Raw genomic sequence first — 21,542 nt, 5'->3', positions numbered from 1 at the left:
TATGCTCTTACAAAAGACAGCAATATATTCCTGTTTGCACTGTTTACGAAGAATGGGGAGGGTTATTGCAAGGGGGCAGGAGAAGCCCCCAAAGACAATTTAGTGGTTGCAAACAGCTGATGGAGCAGAGGTTAGAACCCCCTTCCCTCCCCTTCTTGGAACGGATCCCTCTTTAAGTTGCTGCTGTTTCCCATGCCGTGGATGTAGCTTGCAGTTGCCCACCTTAGATCCTCAGGCTAATTCCTCCAAAGGATGAAGCCTTCAAAATTGAGGTTTTAAGATAGCAGTTAAAAACTAAGGGGTATCGTTATGTTGCGGTCTTTTCCTCTTTAATTTCCTTGACTCTTCTAAGAAGGAACAGTTCCAAGGAATAGGGGGCATCACGATGAGCTGCGAATCTACAGAGCAGTGTCTGGTAGTTATGCCCCACAAATTCCATTATCTATAAATAGTCTCGTAGAATTTAATGCAACTTCCATGCATGCCTTTGACAATTTAGCAGCCACTGGAAGCAAAAGAAATGGATTTTGCTTTCTGCCTTACCTCTCTATGAATTGGAACAAGCTGTTCCCATAGGAATTGCCTTCCTTTTCATGCTGAGCAATTACTTGAACGCTGATGTCAGACTGATTTATGGAGTAACTGGATGATTAAGTATATTGGCAAGCCATCTAATTTTAAAAGGCGCAAAAGACCCTCTTTTGTCTTTTCCCATTTTTATGGTGGGTTTTTATATTTTTTATTTTTTATCCTTCAGTAGATTTGTAGAAGCTTATTGACCTGCAATCTAGAAATGCAAGGATGTTTCTCAATGGCTTTAGGCAAACTGAAAGAATAATCAGGACACACAAGAGTGAATCTATTTCTCAATTCTTGGGGAAGGATGAAGAAGCTGTCTTTCAGCATCTCAGCCTGAATGTGTCCCTGCAGTGCAGACTACTCAGGATAATTGCTTGCAAATATATCCTAATTGACAGGTTAGGTACCCAGAGATACCTCACATGATTAATAAAGGTGTCTATAAGGTTCAGGACTTGAAGGCATGAATAAGATTATAACCTCAATCACAATGACAGCTTGTGGATTCTCTCTGTAGCTTCTCTCCAGGGGGCTAAAGAACTGTTGATCAATCTGGGGAAACGGAATGTGGGACAGAATTGTTGTTTTACACGTTTTGGCCAGTCTTTCGGCTTCACCCGCTTTGGGCAGCAGACCTCAATGCCTTGTCACATACTGCGTTTGAAACTCATGTCACTTTCAAAACTCATTTGTCATGCAGAATGGAGCCTGTTGTCTGAGAAACACAAACACAACATCCATTAGTTGTGTGGTTCTTTTGGATCCTGGAGTTTGTGTCACAGGTTTCCTAGAGAGCTACAATTTCCAGAGTGATTTAACAAACATTCCCTCTCCCTAGGGAACAATTGAGAGTTTTGGGGTCAATAGGTCCGGGGGGGGGGACCTAGGTTATATAATATAATAATAGTATTTATATAGCACTTTTCCTAAGTGGTTCAAACGCTTTGCTTATATTAGTCACCCTTACAGCCTGCCTGAAACATAGACCAATATTATTATCATCCTTCAATCCTGGTTTAGGATGAGAATTCTGGTTAGCATTAATCAGTGCCAAAATAATACTTAATGTTGGGGACAATTGAGAAGCATACAATCTCATTGCCCAGTCTGAAGCTTTAACCATAGATAAGTGATCAGAGGCACATCAACAGTTGGGTGGGTGCCTTTTCTGAGTTTATTGAAATATAAAAAATAATACATATAAACCATGCCAGAAAAATCACTGGAGCTGGGCAGAAAACAAAGTTTGTTGAATAAGAGACAGTTGTTACACAAGAATGCAACATGGCAACCAAATTTGCCAAAATGGTGTGGGCAGAGAATTTTCCACATCCAAGTTCGAAACACCTTTGGAGACACACTGCTTGTGTTATTTCCTCTGCAGTAGTCAAAGTCCACGTGTTCTTCCACCAAGAAAGTTGTAGGTTTTGTTGTGGTTTCCATTGCTGACAGCCCTGTTTAGGGAAGCGTTTAATCTTTAAGAAATTAGTGCATTTTAATATTTCTGTTGGAAGCCGCCCAGAGTGGCTGGGGAAACCCAGCCAGATGGGCGGAGTATAAATAATAAATTATTATTATTATTATTATTATTATTATTATTATTATTATTATTAATATTATTGAGATCCTGGCTGAAGTCAGTAGCCATTCAGCGTTCCTTAGAACAATTTTTTGTGCTTAATAAAGAAAGTCATGGAGAGGCGTTGCTAGAGGATTTAAGTATGTTAGATATTTCTCAATATGTTTCTGTCCAAAATAATGAAACTTGGTGGCCTACATCATTGGCAGGAAAAATGTTACATCAACCCATTTATGAAGCAGAAATTATCTGAATGATTGGGAACTTCGACTTTTGGATTACGTGTTCAAATCAAAGTGATCAGGAATGGGTCATTTAAAATCACACCTGGCAGTTCATGAACTTCATTTTCTTCTTCTAAATAGCAGACGTCGTGGTAATTAATGCCTTGCTCTTGCAATCTGTAGAGCTCTCATTTCTTTTCGCTCTGCCTCATACTATATTTTGTTACAGTGGTCAGTCTATATCCGCGCTGCCGTACGGAAAGAGAAAGGCCTGCCTATACTGGTAGAATTGCTTCGAATAGATAATGACCGGGTAGTATGTGCGGTTGCAACAGCTTTACGGAATATGGCCTTAGATGTCCGAAATAAAGAGTTAATAGGTAAGCGCTTATATTGTGCTATGTCTTGTTGGAAAACATCGTTCTTATCCCTTTTACCTCAGCATGCTGCCATCAAATTTGCTTGTGTGTATGATCCTTAAATGCTACTCTTTGAGAAATAACTGCTGGGTGTTGTTTAGCATTAAAATATTAAATTGTTTTCTTCTGTGTTTTAAAAATAAAAATACAGAAAGCAGTAGCATGATCTCCTAAGGCTCTAAATCAGGCTTCCTCAACCTCGGCCCTTCAGATGTTTTGGGACTACAATTCCCATCATCCCTGACCACTGGTCCTGCTAGCTAGGGGTCATGGGAGTTGTAGGCCAAAAACATCTGGAGGGCCGAGGTTGAGGAAGCCTGCTCTAAATGTATGCCCTGACCCAGGATCATTGTTGCCTTGTGTCTCCTTCTGACTAGGATCAGAATTCATTTGCTCAGCCAAACTTTCCCCCTTCTCCCCGACTTAATCCAGTGTGGTTAAATTATCAAAGTTAAGCTTGAAGGTATGAGAAAGTGAAAGAAGCACATGCCTCTTCTCCCCTCTTCCTCCTGCCAAAAAAACAGAGTACATTCTCTGGCCCTTTTCTGGATTTCTTAAAAAAATTGAAATCCCAAGATGGTTGAGCCACTAGGAATTAAAGCATTGTTACAGGTACTGAGTTGTCTTGGAAAGAACCATATGCAGTTTTAATATATTTAGACTGAATAGGAGGAGTTTCTACTTGGAATAAAGAACCCTCGTACTTCTGTTGCCTCTCCAGCATATCACGAGAGAACCACTCATGCTATTTTTAGCATAATCAGAAAGCTAGGAAGTGATCATTCTTTATATAGGAAGCATACCGAAAATCTGTTCCATATGATAATTGGCACTGAAAAGCTCACCAGTAATTTGGTTGCTTATAAAATGACCAAGTTCACTGGCTGCCTGTTGAGTTTTGTTAATTCTACTCTTTGGTAATAGATACAGTGCAAATTCTACTCTTGAATTGGAACGTTTTATCCCGGCTGTGGTTACATCTTATTTCATGTGTATGATTCCTTCTACTGTTCCTATTCTGACTATGGTCACTTCACTTTGAAATTTTTCATATCATTGCTTTGTTTGGTGAGTGTGTGCTACACACGCCATGGAGTTATGCTCATCTGCTGTTCACAATAGTTGAGAAGGGACTGCAAAGAATTCAAGAGATACAGTCTGAAAAACAAAAACAAATGCTAGCTCTGTCAGGAGGTACCACATGCCGCAATTTGGGTTTTATTCATGCAGTGTGGCTCAAGATAAAATGGTTGTGCAGGTGGAATACAAATTGTATCCTAGGTACTGTCCACAGTATGTAATGTGCAAGAAAACCAGGCAATGCTAAATGTCAGCCTCTGCCAGCTACCGTATGTTCTGCAGGGGAAAGACTGGTAAAGACTTGAGGTGTAGCAGGGCAGGCAAAATGACATTTGTGTCCAAAAGCCATTTTTACTTTATTGAGAAGTCTCTCACCACCTAGCCAGTAGTCAACTGATTCAACATGAGATTATTATTATTTTTAACCACGCCATACAAAATGCTTATTCTAGTCACTTTTCATTGCATTTTCTAAACTTTATCATTTGAGTTGGTTGCTTTAAAGCATTCTTTGCTGGCCACCACAACAAAACGCAAAGTGTTTTCTGGGAGCAAATTCTCCACTCGTTCTTTAAAGGTGGTTTCTCTGTCCTCACATTTATGGCATGAAAGGCTGCCTTGACTGCCAGTTGACTGGTTTTAATTCTCCAGTGGATAAATATATGTTCAGAGGGCCATTGGTCTATCATCTTCAGTCATGTTGGCTACAGTTTGGAAAGGGAAGAATATTAAAGAGTAAAGGAGCTCACAGCAGGCTTTTCAGAGTTGCTTCAGATGCTGCTTTTCCCTACTCACATTTTTAAGATGTGAAACCTGATCGTTTATGTGTCAATCAGCCCTTTATCACTCAGTGACCTGCAGCCTCAAGTGGAGACCCACCTATTTATGAAAAGACATCACAGATCAATCACCATATAGAGAACTTTCATAGTGCCTCACATTGTTTGAAACACAGTGCTTTTCAGTAGAAGCAATTCACACATTCAGCCTTAGTATATATACACAAACAACTCATTTTGTGACAAAAGGTGGGGGATCACATCACTGAATGATTTCCTCCAGAGCTCCTCAGAGTACAAAGGAGCAGATCCAGTTCCAAAACACCAGAGAAGATGATCAGGAGTAATCATGTCATTCCATAGCGAGACCAGGGCTTTGACCAGATCACCAACTTTATCCCCTGGGAAATCCCCCAGAGCATTCAGGAACACATCCGGTTCCATTGGTTTCCGAGGGTGGGCCATCCGAACAGGCCCACTACCCTTACTGGGCCGAACTGCCACTGCCACCTTCTTCCTTTCCGAATATCACTTTGCACCTCTGCTCCCACCACTGCTTCCAGGAAAGGAAGTGCCTCACACACAACTTCCTGAGATGGAAGCAGCGGATGCACCTTGTCTCAGGCCCTTTATTCCCTAAGAGGAGGAGCAGCAGCAATAACAGCAGCAGAACATTCAGCCAGTGACTATGTAATTCATTGGATTGCTACATGAGAAAGCCAGCTCAAGAGTCTGTTCTCTTAATGCGCATTTGTGTGTGTTGGCACACAAGAGTTCCACATTCAAATACCTTCTTTGCTGTATAACCAAGCGACATTCCTACGGCAAATAATGCCATTTTAACTTACACCACTGCATCTAAAGCCTAGCGAACCCTTTATGGTAAACATAAATATAAGCACCAATAGTCAAGAACAGCTGCTTCAAGTGACCTGCGATTCTAAATGCACCATCTTAGGAGTACAATAAGATAAAATGTGTTGTTGAGCCAGCGCATAAACTCTCTATAGGTATTAAGTCTCCTGATGTTAAAGCTATTATCGTATGTTATGCAGAGTTCCAAGGGGTGCAGAAGGGGTGGGTGGGATATCTCAGTCTCTCTTGAGAGTCACTAAGAGTCCGAAGTACAAAGCACATCTTAAGCAAAGCCTTTTGAGATGATGATTCTAAGGATGGATTTCAGTACTTTATCCACTGTAGTGAAATGCTTTCTGTTGCTGTGGGACTGAATAGGTATTTGCTTTGCTTTTTTTTTTTTTTACTAAAGAGCTCAGCCTCTTCCTAGGGATATTGAAATTCCTCTTATTCACTCCCCGCATCCACCCCCCCAGTCTAAGCATCTCACATTCACCAGGACTTCTCTGATAAGCTGCCCTCAGCTTCCATAAACTTCAAAGCCAAAGGAGAAATGATTACAGGGGGAGAGAGAGAGAGAAAGAACTGCACCTTGAGTTCACACTTCAAATGAGAGGGAGAAAATTGATTAAGAATGGGAGATTAGCTTAGTTTTTGCTCTGCTCCACATTACAATTAGGCATTTTCCTGTTCCCCATGCCTTATTTTATTATTATAACATTTATTTTAACACGAAGTCATAAGTAATTACTGCCGAAATACTATCAGTAAGGAGTTCCCAAATATATTTTTAGATGTGCCCACTTAGAAACCCTGCGGGATTTGTTTTTTAAGAACAAATCTAAATCTAGTGGCCATGCTGAATTCCATAACATCAGGGCGTATCCATACTTAACTTTTGCCCTGTGCTTTCTAGGTGCAGCTCTGCACTTTAAAGTTCTGCGTCTGAGCGCTTTCTTTGCTTGCCCCGCTGCTCTCCCCAGGAAACCCCACTCTTTAACACTGAATCAGAACAAACAGCAATTCAGGTTTTCCAGAAACGGCAGGTTGCTATTTTCTCCAATTCAGTTGTAAAGAGTGGGTTATTTTGGAAGTCTGGGTGAGCCTTTAGTTAAATTTTTATGCAGTCCTTCCTTTCGTTTTTTTATGAACCTGCTGCTCATCAGCTTGATTGGAGAAGGGTTATCTCTCTGACATTCTCAAATGATCCATAATTTTATAACCCTATTATAGCCCTTCAAGAAAAATTAAAAGCCCTGCCTCGCAAGGAAGTTACTCCAAACCAGTTGCGCTTTCCTGTACCTTTTCCAGACCTGTATGCAGTATTCCAATATTGCTTATCATCACTTGGCATTATGAGACAGGCTGTTTCGCTCCCCATCTCCCTTCAAAGGACTCTTAACATTGGATTTGCTTCTCCCCCCACTATGTATAACAAGTTGGCATTTTCAGGGAGTTGTCCAACATAGTACAATTTTTTCCAGGGCAGTCACAACCCAATCAGACTGACATATGGGAAGTTAGCACACAAACACAAAACATATGCAGAGCATAGCATAGCAGTTACACTAGTTCTCAGTTGCTAATTTATTTCTGTTTGCTTGATTGCCATTTCCCAAGGGTAGACGTTGGTAATCTTTTGTCATATGGAGCCCTGTGCAAGGCCAAAATTTGGCGCCCCCAAATGGAGCTTCTCAATTATGGATCTTCTCAATTTTGTGCTGCCTTGCTGCATTTCCCCACTTTGAAGAGTTGGTTTGGGGACCCTTTCCAGCCTGCTTGGGTGTTCAGCATCCTGGAAAATTAGGTGCCATCCACAAACACGGCTATGTCACTGCTCAGCCCTGATACCAGATTCTTTTATGAGTAAGTTAAATTGCACCAGTCCTAATAAGAAGAGAAGAAGAGTTTGGATTTGATATCCTGCTTTATCACTACCCGAAGGAGTCTCAAAGCGGCTAACATTCTCTTTTCCCTTCCTCTCCCACAACAAACACTCTGTGAGGTGAGTGGGGCTGAGAGACTTCAAAGAAGTGTGACTAGCCCAAGGTCACCCAGCAGCTGCATACAGATCCTTAGGCAGTGGAGGCTGGTCCAAAACACTAGCTGTGGATGTAATTGCATTAACGTGTCAAAAGCCTTTTCCATTTTCAGGATATCTGTATACAGATTCCATCTGTAAATGGAATCTTTAAATTGTGCAGGTTGGAGGAGGTCTACATGGACTTCCCATTCCTTCCGTTGTCTGTGCATTCAGCATGCAATCCATTAGCAGAGGGCTGAGGAAAGCAAGATTTTATTGAGTCCCAAGGAACTCCTCCAAGAGCATACTACCTATACTAGGACTGTATCAAGCCCTAAATGGTTTTGATTTTAATTTATGCAAGGCAGCCAAGCAGCATAAAACTGCAACATGGTCTCTGTGCACAGTTGTTTTCCACCAAAGACAAATTAATCATGCTAATGGTCCCACGCATAATTTCCATGGAAGCAAATTAAGAAATGTGTGATCACTATACCATGGCCTTATCTTGTAACCCGCTCCCACCTTCCCTCCCCAAGTCTTGGCTTTAAAAGATATTTCTGCGCTGAGATTTGCTTTTATAAGCAAACATTTTCATCTTATCTTATTACAAGCTTTTTTCATGTTCCCTCCTCTGTGAATTGGGAATTCGTACATGTCAAAACATATGTTTTTAAACAGCAGGAAGCTTTTCATCTCTTCCCATAACATTAGGGTTGTGTCATGACCCAGGGCTCAGATCAGTCTGCCTCAGGCAAGGAAGATGATTTCATTTCTGAAGTGGTTCTTGATGTCCCCTGCTTCTTCAGAATCCCCATCGTCAGAAAAGGCCATAAGGCCACCAACCACTCGCTTTAGTTTAAGGAGGTCACATTACTGTCCCATGTTCTGCCTGCTGCTAAATAGCCCGTGTATTGGCAAACACTTGTAAATTTTTACCCACTTCTGAGATAATACTGCAGAGATTCAAGCTTTTCAGCTCTGTTTAATCAGCCTGTGGATGTTCCAGGCGCAAGGCTTCCTCTCATGCCCTTCTCAGCATGTGACAGATATATTTTCATTTAGTTTGTGCCGATTACCAGCTGCAGCTGTAGCTGTTGCGGTGCCATGTGCAGAACTCAAAGCCAATTGGCTTTTTCCATGCTACTGCAAGAGTAGTTTCTGGAGAACTAGTCGTGCCATGCTAAAAGCCCACAGAGAGTACTGCATGTGGAATCAGCATGCCCTCGACTAGCTCATCGCATCACACCATGGCCAAAAATAGGCATGGATTGATTTAAATCTGCAGCTGCCTGGCACTGAGAAGTTCATGAGATAATAGGCTCTCTGTGGCATTTCTACAGAAGCTGCTGTAGATTGAGACTTCTCCCTGTACCTCAGGGAATGCATTTATTTTTTGATAAAATGCTGGAAGTTGGTCAGTGGAATGTGATGCTCAATGATGCTTGTGAAATCATTCAGTGGCCATTGACACATTTTTTTAAAACTCTTTTTGATTTGCGCCATACAGATTTACTGAAGGTATTTTGTCACCAAGTAGGTCTAAGAAACACAATCCTTAGATAACTTACATGGAAATTAAGTGCAATTCAATTTGATAGGTGTTTCTTTCATGGAAGCAATCTTGGGTGGAAAAGAAATGTACAAATCTTTCATCCAGTTAAAGACTTCAATCCAGCCCCAATCTTTGTCAGATCAAGTTGCTCGCTTAGAGCTTTCCATTGTGCTGAAACTACCAGCCTGCCTTTCTGCTTCATGGGACTCGTGTAAAGGTCAGGATATGACAAGACAAGCTAGATCAACATATTAAGTCATGAAACTTTGGGGGATTTTACCTAAACATATTGCTATCAGCTCTTGTAGCATTCAACCATTTGTTTGTTTTTAAATTGATTCTCTGTTGCGATTATTGGAAGAAAAGGTTCACAGAAGTCCATACAAATATAATGTCAGTAATGTTTCTTTATTGCAATATCACCTGCAATTATTCACAGTGAAGAAAAAAGAGCCACATCAATCCCACATTGCTAGAATAGCAAGTTTACTTCTGAAACCAAAGATAATCCATTACAGCTGTGTCCACATTTTAAGAGTAAAATCACTTAGTTGCTCTTTGAGACCATTTATGAATCCCCTTCACTTTTTCTACAACATTATTTGCTGCTCTCTCTCCTCCCCCCCCCCTTTCCCAGCCTCTGTCCTCTTACCTAGAACCTCAGAGTCTGGAGGTCACTGACTGTGATACGAACATAACGATTTTGCGATACCTTTTCTTCCCACCTGTTGACACATCTGCAGAGGTGAAATGGGTCTGTGATCTTTCTTCATAGCCTCAATTTCTTACCATAATACAGATTGTATCTAGAAAGAGAGAGAGAGATGAATTGGGAGAGATAATAAAGGCCTTCTGCAATGTATTTTTTTTGTGGGCTTTTAACCAGCCAAAATAGAACAAAAAAGAAGCTGGTTGGAAATTACAGTGCATTTCAAACATTGTTTGCTACACTGACATTTCAGTTGAAATTAAATGTTGTCTGATCAAGAACCATTTGGGGGGGTGGGATGGCTTTCCTACATTATGACCGTACCAATAATTAAAAGCAAAAGCCATTTAAAATACTGTACATTCCCAATCAGGCTCTGAAATGTCTTTATTATTTTGAACTAGAATAAGGAAGAAGTGTGCATGCACACGAAAGCTCATACCAAAATAAAAACTTAGTTGGTCTTTAAGGTGCTACTGAAGGAATTTTTTTATTTTAGAATAAGGAAGGATTCTATAGACACAAGCAAGATGATGCTAGGTTTTAGAAAAAGAATTATACTGCAGAATTTATGCTACTAGTATTGTAGCCAACTTAGCTATGAGAACACCAGTAGGCACTTTGATAAGGCAAGCAGAGAGCCTTGTAAAAGCACAGGGTTTTGTTTTTTGGTATGTAATAGCTTCTCTGTATCTATGGCCCTTTCACTATTTCCTATGCATTCATTCATCCATTCATTCATTCATTATCTATTTCCCCTTGCATGTAATGCTCAGATATACACATTGCTCACATACCATTCTCATGTGCGCGCGCACGCACACACACACAAAATTCACCCACACAATCTTAACAGTTGACCAGCACTATGACAGTGATACTTTCCCACTTCCTTCTCCCCTCTCCCCCTTTCCTCTCGCATAGCACTAGAGTTTAAGGTCATCTGATGAAGCTTAATGTTGGAAGATTCAGGACAGATAATAGAAAAGTTCTTTTTCATGAAGCAAATAGTCAAACTATGGAATTGACTCCCTCAGGAGGCAGTGATGACCACCACCTTGGGTAGCTTTAAAAAGAGGATTTAGACAGATTCATGAAGGATAACGCCATCGATGCCTACTAACTAGGATGGCTGGGTTCTACCTCCCCTGTCTGAAGCTATATGCCTCTGAATGCCAGCTCCTGTGAATCACCAGGGGTGAGAGTGCTGCTGTGCCCAGTTACTGCTTTGGGGCTTCCCACTGGCATCTAGCTGGCTAGTAGTGTGAGATCAGAATGCTGGACTCCATGGGCCATTTCCTGATCCAGCAGACACTCATATTCTAAAGGTCACTTATTTTCTACTTGGACCATAATTTGTAAAAACTGCCAACTTGTTTCCCCCCCTCTTTAACAGGAAATAGAACTTTTCTCTAGTATTCTTCTCCGAAAGGCAGCTATAAGTCAGTGTCACCTTCAGTTCTTGCTTAAAAAAAAAAGTTATAATCTGGGTGAGTGGGTAGCAGAACTTGATAGCCGTGGGAGAAACAGTGTCCTGGAAAATGTACTGCAGATTCTAATCCATACATGCAATCACTTTTTGTTCACCTTTTCCTGCAAAGTGCAACAGATTTTAGTGACTTAAGAAACAAGAACTGAGGGACAGTACAAGGCTGATGCTATCTCCCCCCCCCCAAAAAAAATAATACAGTGAAATAATGGTAGTGTTGGGTAACTTCATTTTTTCTAACATCAGAAATCCCCATCTCTCCAACTGCATTCTGTCCTGTAAATGCTACCCTGGGGTTACATTTCTAATTCCTCCTTGCTTTTTTCCACTAAACCTATACAGATAAAGGAGCTTTCCTGAATGTCACCCAGACTTAAATTTAAACAAATCCTTCTGGAATGTGTTGAGTCATCGGGCCCTAAATTGCTGAAAGTATGCATTTGTTTGCAGAGGAAAGGAATATTTACCTTAAAATTAACTATGGCTTTGATTCATGCAGTGCTCAATACCCATCCATGCCCAACCAAAGTAATTCAAGAATACGGTAAATCAGGGTGAAGGCGACGTCTGAGTACCCTCCCTCCCGGTCATGTCATCATCCTGCCACCGGTTGTCAGACCTGACAATGCAGATTGTTTGCTTGGCTGTGCAAGGTTCTAGTGTGTGATCCTTACATCCATTTTTAATCCCAATTCCCCTTACTGAATAGAGGCCATGTGTTAGTTTACGTAATTTCTCCAATGTAACTCTACTGCAGTTACTTAAGGAAATCTATTCCTTTGTCATTGCTTGAAGCAGTTTTGAGCTTCTCTAAACCTTATTACCCAGGACCCCCAGAATGGCAAGAAGTCTCTTCACAGGTTCCCGGTGACTCAGCACTCAGGGCTGAGATTTTGTTGTTGTTTAGTCATTTAGTCATGTCCAACTCTTCATGATTCCATGGACCAGAGCATACCAGGCACTCCTGTTTTCCACTGCCTCCCGCAGTTTGGTCAGACTCATGTTAGTAGCTTCAATAACACTGTCCAACCATCTCGTCCTCTGTCACCCCCTTCTCTTTGTGCCCTCAATCTTTCCCAACATCTTCTCATTAGGACTGAGATTAAAGGTAAAGGGACCCCTGACCATTAGGTCCAGTCGTGACCGAATCTGGGGTTACGGCGCTCATCTCACATTATTGGCCGAGGGAGTCAGCATACAGCTTCCAGGTCATGTAGCCAGCATGACTAAGCCGCTTCTGGTGAACCAGAGCAGCACACTGAAACACTGTTTACCTTCCCGCTGGAAGATATTTATCTGCTTGCACTTTGACGTGCTTTCGAACTGCTAGGTTGGCAGAAGCAGGGACCGAGCAACGGGAGCTCACCCCATCACAGGGATTCGAACCGCCGACCTTCCAATCGGCAAGCCCACTGCGCCACCTGCGTCCCTAGGACTGAGATTACAGTTCGTCTAATCTTGGAATCCTCCCTATATCAAAGTTTTACAAAATCTCCAGTGGGCAGAACCACACACAAGTTCTGTGTGCTATGTCCCTGCTAAAACCAGCTTTCTTCATAAGGTAGTTTCTCTCACCTCTCAGCCCTTCAGTCCTTCTTCGGGGAAGTGTTCACATGACACACCTAAACACTGCAGCTGACACTAACGTCTCACGACACACAGTTTGGAAAGCTTTGCATTAGCCAAAGGAAAACATGTTTGGAATCTCCCACATGCTAAATTAATTGTGCTTCTTTCCCATATCTGCCCCAGTCCCGCAAGGGAGGCTCATATGCAGAAACAGGCTTCCACTTGTACTGCAGATAAGGATAAAGACAGACATCAGACCACATCTGCCTTGCAATTATAATTCAAGACCAATTGAACTATTGGGATAAATATTTAAAATAGGTGTTTATCTCCATCTGAGCTTGCTCGTTGTTGCACAAGACCGATTGCAAATAGCTGGATCAAGCCATAGCTTTTGATATATATATATATATATATATATATATATATATATATATATATATATATATATATATATTACCACTAAAAAGTGCTGAGGATAGTGGTACTGAGAGCTACCAGCTGTGGAATCCATTCTTGCCTTTCTAGGGGCTAGAGATGGCATACCCTAAGGGACAGCAATATTGGATAATGCCAGGTTAAACCATCAGCTCCTGGAAAGTCCCTTCAATAATTCCTTTTTGTTATTGTTTTGCTTTTGGTGTGTTATATTTTTTTCTCCCTTTTTTGCTTTAGCATTTCAAATTGTAAGGCAACAGGAGTATATTGGCAGAAAGGTAGTATATAATTGTAATAAATGCGTGAATACTGTAGGGGGCATTTCTTGAAACTGGGGATTAGCAAGTTATTGGGGGTTTAACGGATTATCTGTTTTTAGTAATATTGTTTGGTTTATTACGAGTCACCGCCTGTTTCATGCACTTCAGATGTAGTCTTTCAAAGGTGTACTTCTGCTGCAGAGATAAATTGGTTGCCGCTGCTTCTGATGCTTGCGATAGGAATCTGTGGCTTATAAATATTTGAAGTAAAATAAATATTTCATTTTCCCAACCCTGGATAATCTGTATTTCATAACTGGAGGAAAGCAATTATTTCCACAGATGGCACATTTATTGCTTTGTGATGTGTGAGATATAGTTATGAGGATATTGTCTGTCATGTGACCTACATTGTCCCTCTCTCTCACCCTACTATTACTTTGTGGGGTTTTTAAATTTTGTGTTTTTGTTTTTAACACTTGGATGACATCTTGTGTGTGACTCCAGCACGAAATGGCTCATGTAGCCTCATCTGTAGGGGGCTAGCCCTATATAGACAATATATTGTGCATGAATGGGATTTGCAGGACTAATGAGCATAGGCTAAAATATGGTTGCTAACAGCTGATAATATAGATACAGAAAAAAAACAGTTGCCTGAACTAATGTTAGCTTGCAAGCTCAGCTCAGGAGAAGTCATGGAATTATTAACCCTTACACTGTACTGCAGATTTTCCTTTCTATTCACCCCTCCTTTCTTCCCTTTCTTTGCTTCCAATATGTGACTCCTCCCTCCATTTTATTTCTTTCCAAAAGGCAAGTATGCTATGCGGGACCTGGTTCACCGGCTTCCAGGAGGTAACAACAGCAACAGTTCAGGAAGCAAGGCCATGTCCGATGACACCGTCACTGCTATTTGTTGCACCTTGCATGAAGTCATCACGAAAAACATGGAGAATGCCAAGGCCTTACGGGACGCAGGAGGAATCGAGAAGCTTGTTGGCATTTCCAAGAGTAAAGGAGACAAGTACGTTTTGTAAATCATCTCGTGCCTATTAGCTATAATTTAATTAGTGCTTGTCTGCACTAATGATTTCTTGGAGAACTGTCATTTATCATGTGTTAGTAAGCTTGACAGTTGATGAAGAAAGAGTGGGGGGGTAGTAGGTGGATAATTTCATATCAAAGCAGCTGACTACTGTCATCTGAGGCATGTTATTTACCAAGAATAGCTTATAAAGGTAAAGGTAAAGGTACCCCTGACCATTAGGTCCAGTCGCAGACGACTCTGTGGTTGCGGCACTCATCTCGCTCTAGAGGCTGAGGGAGCCAGCGTTTGTCCGCAGACAGCTTCCGGGTCATGTGGCCAGCATGCATAAGCCGCTTCTGGTGAACCAGAGCAGCACATGGAAACGCTGTTTACCTTCCCACCGGAGTGGTACCTATTTATCTACTTGCACTTTGACGTGCTTTCGAACTGCTAGGTTGACAGGAGCTGGGACCAAGCAACAGGAGCTCACCCCATTGTGGGGATTCGAACCGCCAACCTTCTGTTTGGCAAGCCCTAGGCTCTGTGGTTTAGACCACAGCACCACCCGCGTCTCTAGAGTAGCTTATAGTTTAGCCTATATCTGCACTCGCTAGTATTACTGTACATGAACTGATTATAATTGCTAGTATGGGAACAAATTAATTTGTACATTCTCAATTAATTGCAGTTGTTGTTGTTGTTTCTCAAGAGCGCATTTCCACCAAAGATTATAAAAGAGAAAACAGGGGTATGCCAGGTACTGGAGTCAGGCACAAATCCTAGTAATGGAAAAGCGTAGGTTATTTTCAAATGAAATTTGAAAGACCTAAGTCATCCATGCCTCTCATAAAGTGCTGACTGAATTTACGATTATCAACTGCTTGAGATTCCAGTCACTCCTAAGTATCCTTTTCCCTTTTCTTTCTTTTTTCTTCAATAGGCACTCTCCAAAAGTAGTGAAGGCAGCATCTCAGGTCTTAAATAGCATGTGGCAGTACAGAGACCTGAGAAGTCTCTACAAGAAGGTAAGATTTATTTAAATTATTAAAATTAGTATCTCTTGCGGTGGGGTGGGGGTGCCTTTTAGAGCAAAATCAGCAATGAACCAAGTATTGGAAACGTTGGTGGAAATAAAAGTTTCTGCCAACTTTTGCACACTGTGTGTGACTGATCATGCAAGAGGCACTATTTCAAATTTCATTGGGGGATGTGGGGCAAAGCATTTCCAGTAGGGGAAGGATATTTCGCTAAGGTCTGAAGACTGGTTCTCGGATACATTTGAAGATCCGTGATATGAGAAGCAGTGTATCTTTAAATCATTTATTTCACTAGCCACAATGGCTGTGCTCAGCCTCTACGTTTGGTGGGGAGAGTGCCATTGCATTTGGGCTTTCCCTAGGCATCACATTGGCCACTACGGATGGGATTTTAGATCTGATCTAGTTAGGCTGCCCTTATGGTCCTGCATTCTTATGATTCATAATAACTGCAGGAATGTTATAACTACAGAACTCTCACTCTTGTAGAAAAGAGAGGTCAAGGAGGAAAGAGCCTTTGCTGTACCTGCCTAGTGCACAGGCCCGTTTAATAAATAAGTATCATACAGTCAGGGACCGAGCCATGGATAGCTCAGTCAGTAGAGCATGAGACTCTTAAGGGCGTGGGTCCGCATTGGGCAAAAGATTCCAACATTGCAGGGGGTTGGAGTAGATGGACCCCCCCCCCCGGCCGCTGCCGCCAGGGTCCCTTCCAACTCTACAATTCTGTTGTCAGTCTGTACAACCGATGAGTTGGCCAGGGTGTGGGCACTCCTGAGAGACAAACACATATTATTGTCCTAAGTGGCTTAAAACTCATATATTTGCTCGGAATAAATTCATAAAGCACATGCTACGTGGATAGCAACAGGTCTAACTTTTCACGTAGTCCAATCAGAAGCAGCAGCAAGCCATTTGGGGGGAGGCATCATCCATTAGCAACTTCGAACAGTTTTAAGTGCTATGCTCCTTTACATATTATTTTGTCTACAGGCATTTCTTTAAGACCATTCAGAAGTGGAGGAGGGTCCCCTGTAGGTTTGTCCTCTTGTCTGCCACCCCAGTTTCCTGGGGGGGGGAGCTATAAAAATGTCTCCATCCACTGTTTTGCCAGCAGGCTCTTTTTAGAGCCTCAGATTGGCTCAGCAAATGGTGAGAATTGTTTACAGGGCTTTTTCTTAATAGTTCCATTAGTCCATCAGAGTACCAAGTCCATCAGAGGTGAGTGGGGCCAAGTATTCTTCCCATCCCTAAATAAAGAGCAAGCAGTTGTCTAATAATCTGCACAAGAAAGTAATGCTTTTCTTTAATAACATGTGTGTTGTTGCTAGAAGTGTTGGTAAACAAAGGGATTTTGAAAACAATTATCCACAGCTTGAAAGGATTACTTTTGCACTTGAAGAGGGGCTTTGCTTCTATTCTATATTAGCACATTTATAAGATGCTGAACTGTAATGCAAGATTGGCTGTTTTCATAAATATGCACTGTTAGAAGGGCATAAACAAACAACGAGTTTCCTTAAAAAATCTTTAACACATTAGTAAACTTGGATTTGCCTAATCAGTACAATATTTTCTCCAGTGTACATGTATATGCTGGAGAGGAAGCTCACCCTCTGTGTTTACTGTTGCCCTCCATTCTCCCAAGGCAGGATTGGATTAGCGCTGTGGTTAAACCACTGAGCCTAGGGCTTGCTGATCAGAAGGTCGGCGGTTCGAATCCCTGTGACGGGGTGAGCTCCCATTGCTTGGTCCCAGCTCCTGCCAACCTAGCAGTTCGAAAGCACATCAAAATGCAAGTAGATAAATAGGAACCGCTATAGCGGGAAGGTAAACGGCGTTTCCATGTGCTGCTCTGGTTTGCCAGAAGCGGCTTTGTCATGCTGGCCACATGACCTGGAAGCTATACGCCGGCTCCCTCGGCCAATAATGCGAGATGAGCGCGCAACCCCAGAGTCGGTCACGACTGGACCTAATGGTCAGGGGTCCCTTTACCTTTACCTTAAAGAGGCCAATACTACCAGAGATGAGAAAACAATGCAAGGGGAATAATAGTGGCACAATGATACCAGTTTGTTTGCTTTTTAAAAAAGCAGATATCCTACCAGTCAAAAGAAAACTTTAAAGGCAGCTAATAGCACAATCCTATACCTGTCTACTCAGAAGTAAGTTCCATTGAGTTCAGTGGGAATTACTCCCACGTAAGTGGGTATAGGATTGCAGCCCAAGTGGCCGAAATTATTTATGCAAGCCAGGGAAATGAGCAGCAGAATTGCAGACAAGACTCCGTATAAATAAGTGCAAATAAGGCACATTTACAGGTTTAACACAATTGCAGCTTCACATGTCTTTGGGGTCATGGTAGAAACCTCAATGAAAACTCACTGCGTTATAGCAGCAGCAGGAGGAGGAGAGAAGGCAGTGTCAGAAGTTAAAACGAAAGGGTTTGAAAATAAAACTGCAATATGTTGCTCATGCATACATTTATTGTAGAATGAATTTATTGGTCATCCTATTTTTATTTATTTTAAAGAAGGATACCATACCTAAGCGGGAAAAGGCAGCTAAAACAGTCAAGGGGTGAAGCATTCTTATAAGGAAAAGTAACATTTCTAACTAAGAGATAATATGATAGAGGCTTTTCAAATTATAAATGGCATGGGGAGAATGAAGTGAAGGAAATTAGTGCTCTTCCGTAACACGGGTTCATTGAACAAAACAGGTAGTATGTTTAGGGTAAATTCAATATCAATAAATTATTTCTTCAAACAATTCACTGACAGAATATGTGGCAACTTTTAAAAAGGGTTGAGAATGTAATGGGTTTGTGGACCTCTATTGGCCTAGATCAGGGGTCGGCAACCTAAGGCCCATGGGCCGGAAGCGGCCCACGGAGGCCGTTTAACCAGCTCCCAAGCTGCCCACTCAGCAAGTCTCCGCGCACTGCGCTAAACCGGCACAGCATGGCACAGAGACTCTCTTCCGTGGCTCCAGAAATCACTTCTGTGCATGCCCAGATGCTGAATATCACTTCTGCACAGACATGCACTGACGTGATTTTCGGCTGTGCCATTCCGGCCCACGGAGGATCTCCGCGGGAGTGATCCGGCCCATGCCCGATAGCCTTGCCAACCCCTAGCCTAGATAGCTACAAGAAAACTTCATGCTCAGGGACGGGGACGGCTTCGATTGTAAGGTGCTGGGGAGAAGTAGGCGATGGCTCCAAATTTAGGCTACAGTCCTATACCCACCTGGGAGGGGTTTACTTCTGAGTAGGCATGCACAGGATTGCTCTGCAAGTTTAACCCAGCAGGTCTGTTGTTCCTGTCCCTTCGCATTGGAATACCTACCTTTGTTTTAAGTTGATCCCAATATTGTTAAGAGTTCATTAAATAAGGATGAATAAATTCCTGCTTCCCAGAGTGAGACTGAAGCAGGGGTTGTTTCCAAGGGTTATGCCTGGCATCTTCAGATGTGGGTGGGTGGTTGGGGCAGGGTAGTGCCCTTAGCATACCTCTGTGGGGATTGGAAATAATTTGGACTATAAGGCTGGCTGAATACCATTTATTCATGTGGGGTATATCATTAATTGTCGTCACCGCTGACCAAGTTAGAGATGTTTTAGTAGTTTCTTTTTTAAAAAAGGATATGTACTGAATATTTTCTAATTTGAACATTCACTTCAAAAGTAGCACATTTGATGCCGTTGAATACTGAAAAGTTACCTTGCCAAACATTCATATGATTTTCAAGGTGCTCAATGCTCTACTGTTCCCCTGGCTTCTGCTTCTCTGCACAATTTTCTTCTTATCTCTCCCCCTCCCCATGCTTGGCCTTATTTGCCCCACCCGCTGCAGTTCTTTCAGCTCAGAGGTAATGCACTCTCACCAGGTCCTACCTGCTAATAGGTGGGCAGCCACATTCTGAACCAATTCAAGTTTCCAAACAACCTTCAAAAGCTATGTCCTGTAGAATATTTTGCAGTAATTCAGCCTGGACATTACCATGGCGTTCATTAGTGGCAAGGTCATCATTCTCCAAGAGCAGCCATGGCTAGCATTCCAAGCTAAGTTGGGGGAAAGCATTCCTAACTGACTCCCTTTTGGGATTTAAGGAGCACAGTTGGGTATAGGAGCAACCCAAGATTGTTCAGCTGATCCAAGGATCAGTGCTCACTTGTTTGGAACAGTATGGCCACCAACTGTGTCAATCAGACCTTCTCACCAACAGCATCTCTCTCTAGTCTGGACTGGTTTTAAGTTTATTCATGCTAATCAAGCTCATCACTAACTCTAGAACCGTCCAGAACGGCGGTTGCCTCACCTGGTTCCACTGAAAAGTTCTTTCCCACAAGTTTTTAAACCACACTTGCAGCATACTGTGTGAAGTCTTTCACCTATGTACTTCATCAGTGGGCACGTTTACAATATTACTTGTGAGATGTCTGGCTAATACATTACTTATGTGGTATGGTAGTCATGTTCATTGAGGAACTATAAGGGAAGAAAGCTTTGCATGTAGTTCTTGTGGACCAGGAACAGAGACAGCAGCAATCCAATTTTAGGCCTGGAAAGAACTATTTTATTCCTATGATAAAAGACTAATATTCCTTAGGCATATATTGTTTGGATTGTGCACCTTGGAATATATAGTGTTTTAGAGTAGGCTGCACTGATTTTTTTTATCTGCCATAGAAGTGCATCTGCAGCAATGGGATCTATTTCTGTCTGTAATTTAAAAGTGTTATAATTGTGCAAAAAAAAATGTGGCCTAGATCCCATATTTCTATATCACTGTAAAAAAAAACTAATTGAAATAAATGATTGATTGACTGACTGATTGATTTATGGCAGCGGGTGGCCCCAGACTTCAGAGTGGCTGAGGACAGAGGATTTTCACCTACCAATCATTCTGAGTCATGGCACGCTCAGCAAACCCTCTCCCAGAATCAAGAAACCAGAATCTATTCCCAAACCCAGGTATTCTGGCTGTCAGCTGACCAGTCTTGAATTGTGATTTTTTTTTAATTTAAGTACTTATTTATTTACTTATTTATTCTAAAATTTAAATACCACCAACAATGCCTCACATAGTGTCTAACAAATAAATTATTAACACAATAAAAACGTTAAATGATGTTGAATGCATACCTAGATTTGCATCTGAAAGAGCATTGAAGAGCTTATTTAAATATTAGTATGAACCAGAGTGCAAATGCAGAAAGCATTGTGTAGAATATTTTAAACATCATTTGCAACACTGGCCAATTTTTTTGCACCTCATGTGTGGGCACTGTTTACTGACAGTGAGGCAAATGTAACTATAAAGGAAGACAGGACAAAAAGAAGGTGAGATAGATCCTTTTTCTAAGAAATCCATCCATGTTACTTGTATATATCTGTCTTCTGAAATTTCCTCATAACTCAATGCTTTGTTAGCAGAGAAAATTCTTTTAGACAAGCAGTTTGTTTTGTGAACTAGAATTTTTTTCCCTTTTGATAATATGGTATGAGTAGAAAGTTTACTTGTCTAATTTGATCCTCGAGACATACAATAAAGACTAAAACATGGGGCAAAGTTATAAATAGTGACTTGTGTTCCAAGGCCCCATGAACCGCAGTTCCCCAGTGGTTAATAAACACACCGACACGAGTATTGAGGTTTATGGGCTCAAACAGGCCACAACTTTATTGGTTACAGATGTGAGTGGTTTGGCTTAGACATTGGGTGAAGCCAGGCTATATCTTGACTCCCGCCCATCTGCAGGGAGTCCATCTAAGGTTCAACCACCAATAGGGGTAGCCCTATTACTTACATCAAATAGGGGCACCCCGAGGGGTCCCCATTGGGGTCGTGGCATGGCCCCAGCCCACATCCAGACAGATAGGCAGGCAGAAACTACAACCTCCCCTACATA

At 41.8% G+C, this 21,542-nt stretch overlaps 1 protein-coding gene across 2 annotated transcripts in view; it reads left to right on the top strand.

Moving 5' to 3' along the window:
- The window catches only part of CTNND2 (catenin delta 2), a 466,576-nt gene that overhangs the window by 409,993 nt on the left and 35,041 nt on the right, over positions 1-21,542 (top strand). The window contains exons 16-19 of one of the 2 annotated variants that reach the window (XM_088675086.1): positions 2,612-2,762; positions 14,375-14,585; positions 15,529-15,613; positions 20,479-20,604. In XM_088675086.1, coding sequence (XP_088531212.1) covers positions 2,612-2,762; positions 14,375-14,585; positions 15,529-15,613; positions 20,479-20,604 — 573 coding nt within the window. The remainder of the gene's footprint in view (positions 1-2,611; positions 2,763-14,374; positions 14,586-15,528; positions 15,614-20,478; positions 20,605-21,542) is intronic. The other variant, XM_088675087.1, reaches the window with a different exon arrangement.

The sequence above is a fragment of the Zootoca vivipara genome, chromosome 8 (genome assembly GCF_965207765.1).
Source record: "Zootoca vivipara chromosome 8, rZooViv2.hap1.1, whole genome shotgun sequence".
In the NCBI taxonomy this organism is placed as follows: Eukaryota; Metazoa; Chordata; class Lepidosauria; order Squamata; family Lacertidae; genus Zootoca; species Zootoca vivipara.
The sequence above is the reverse complement of the archived record's forward strand: the minus strand, read 5'-3'. Positions and strand labels throughout refer to the sequence as shown.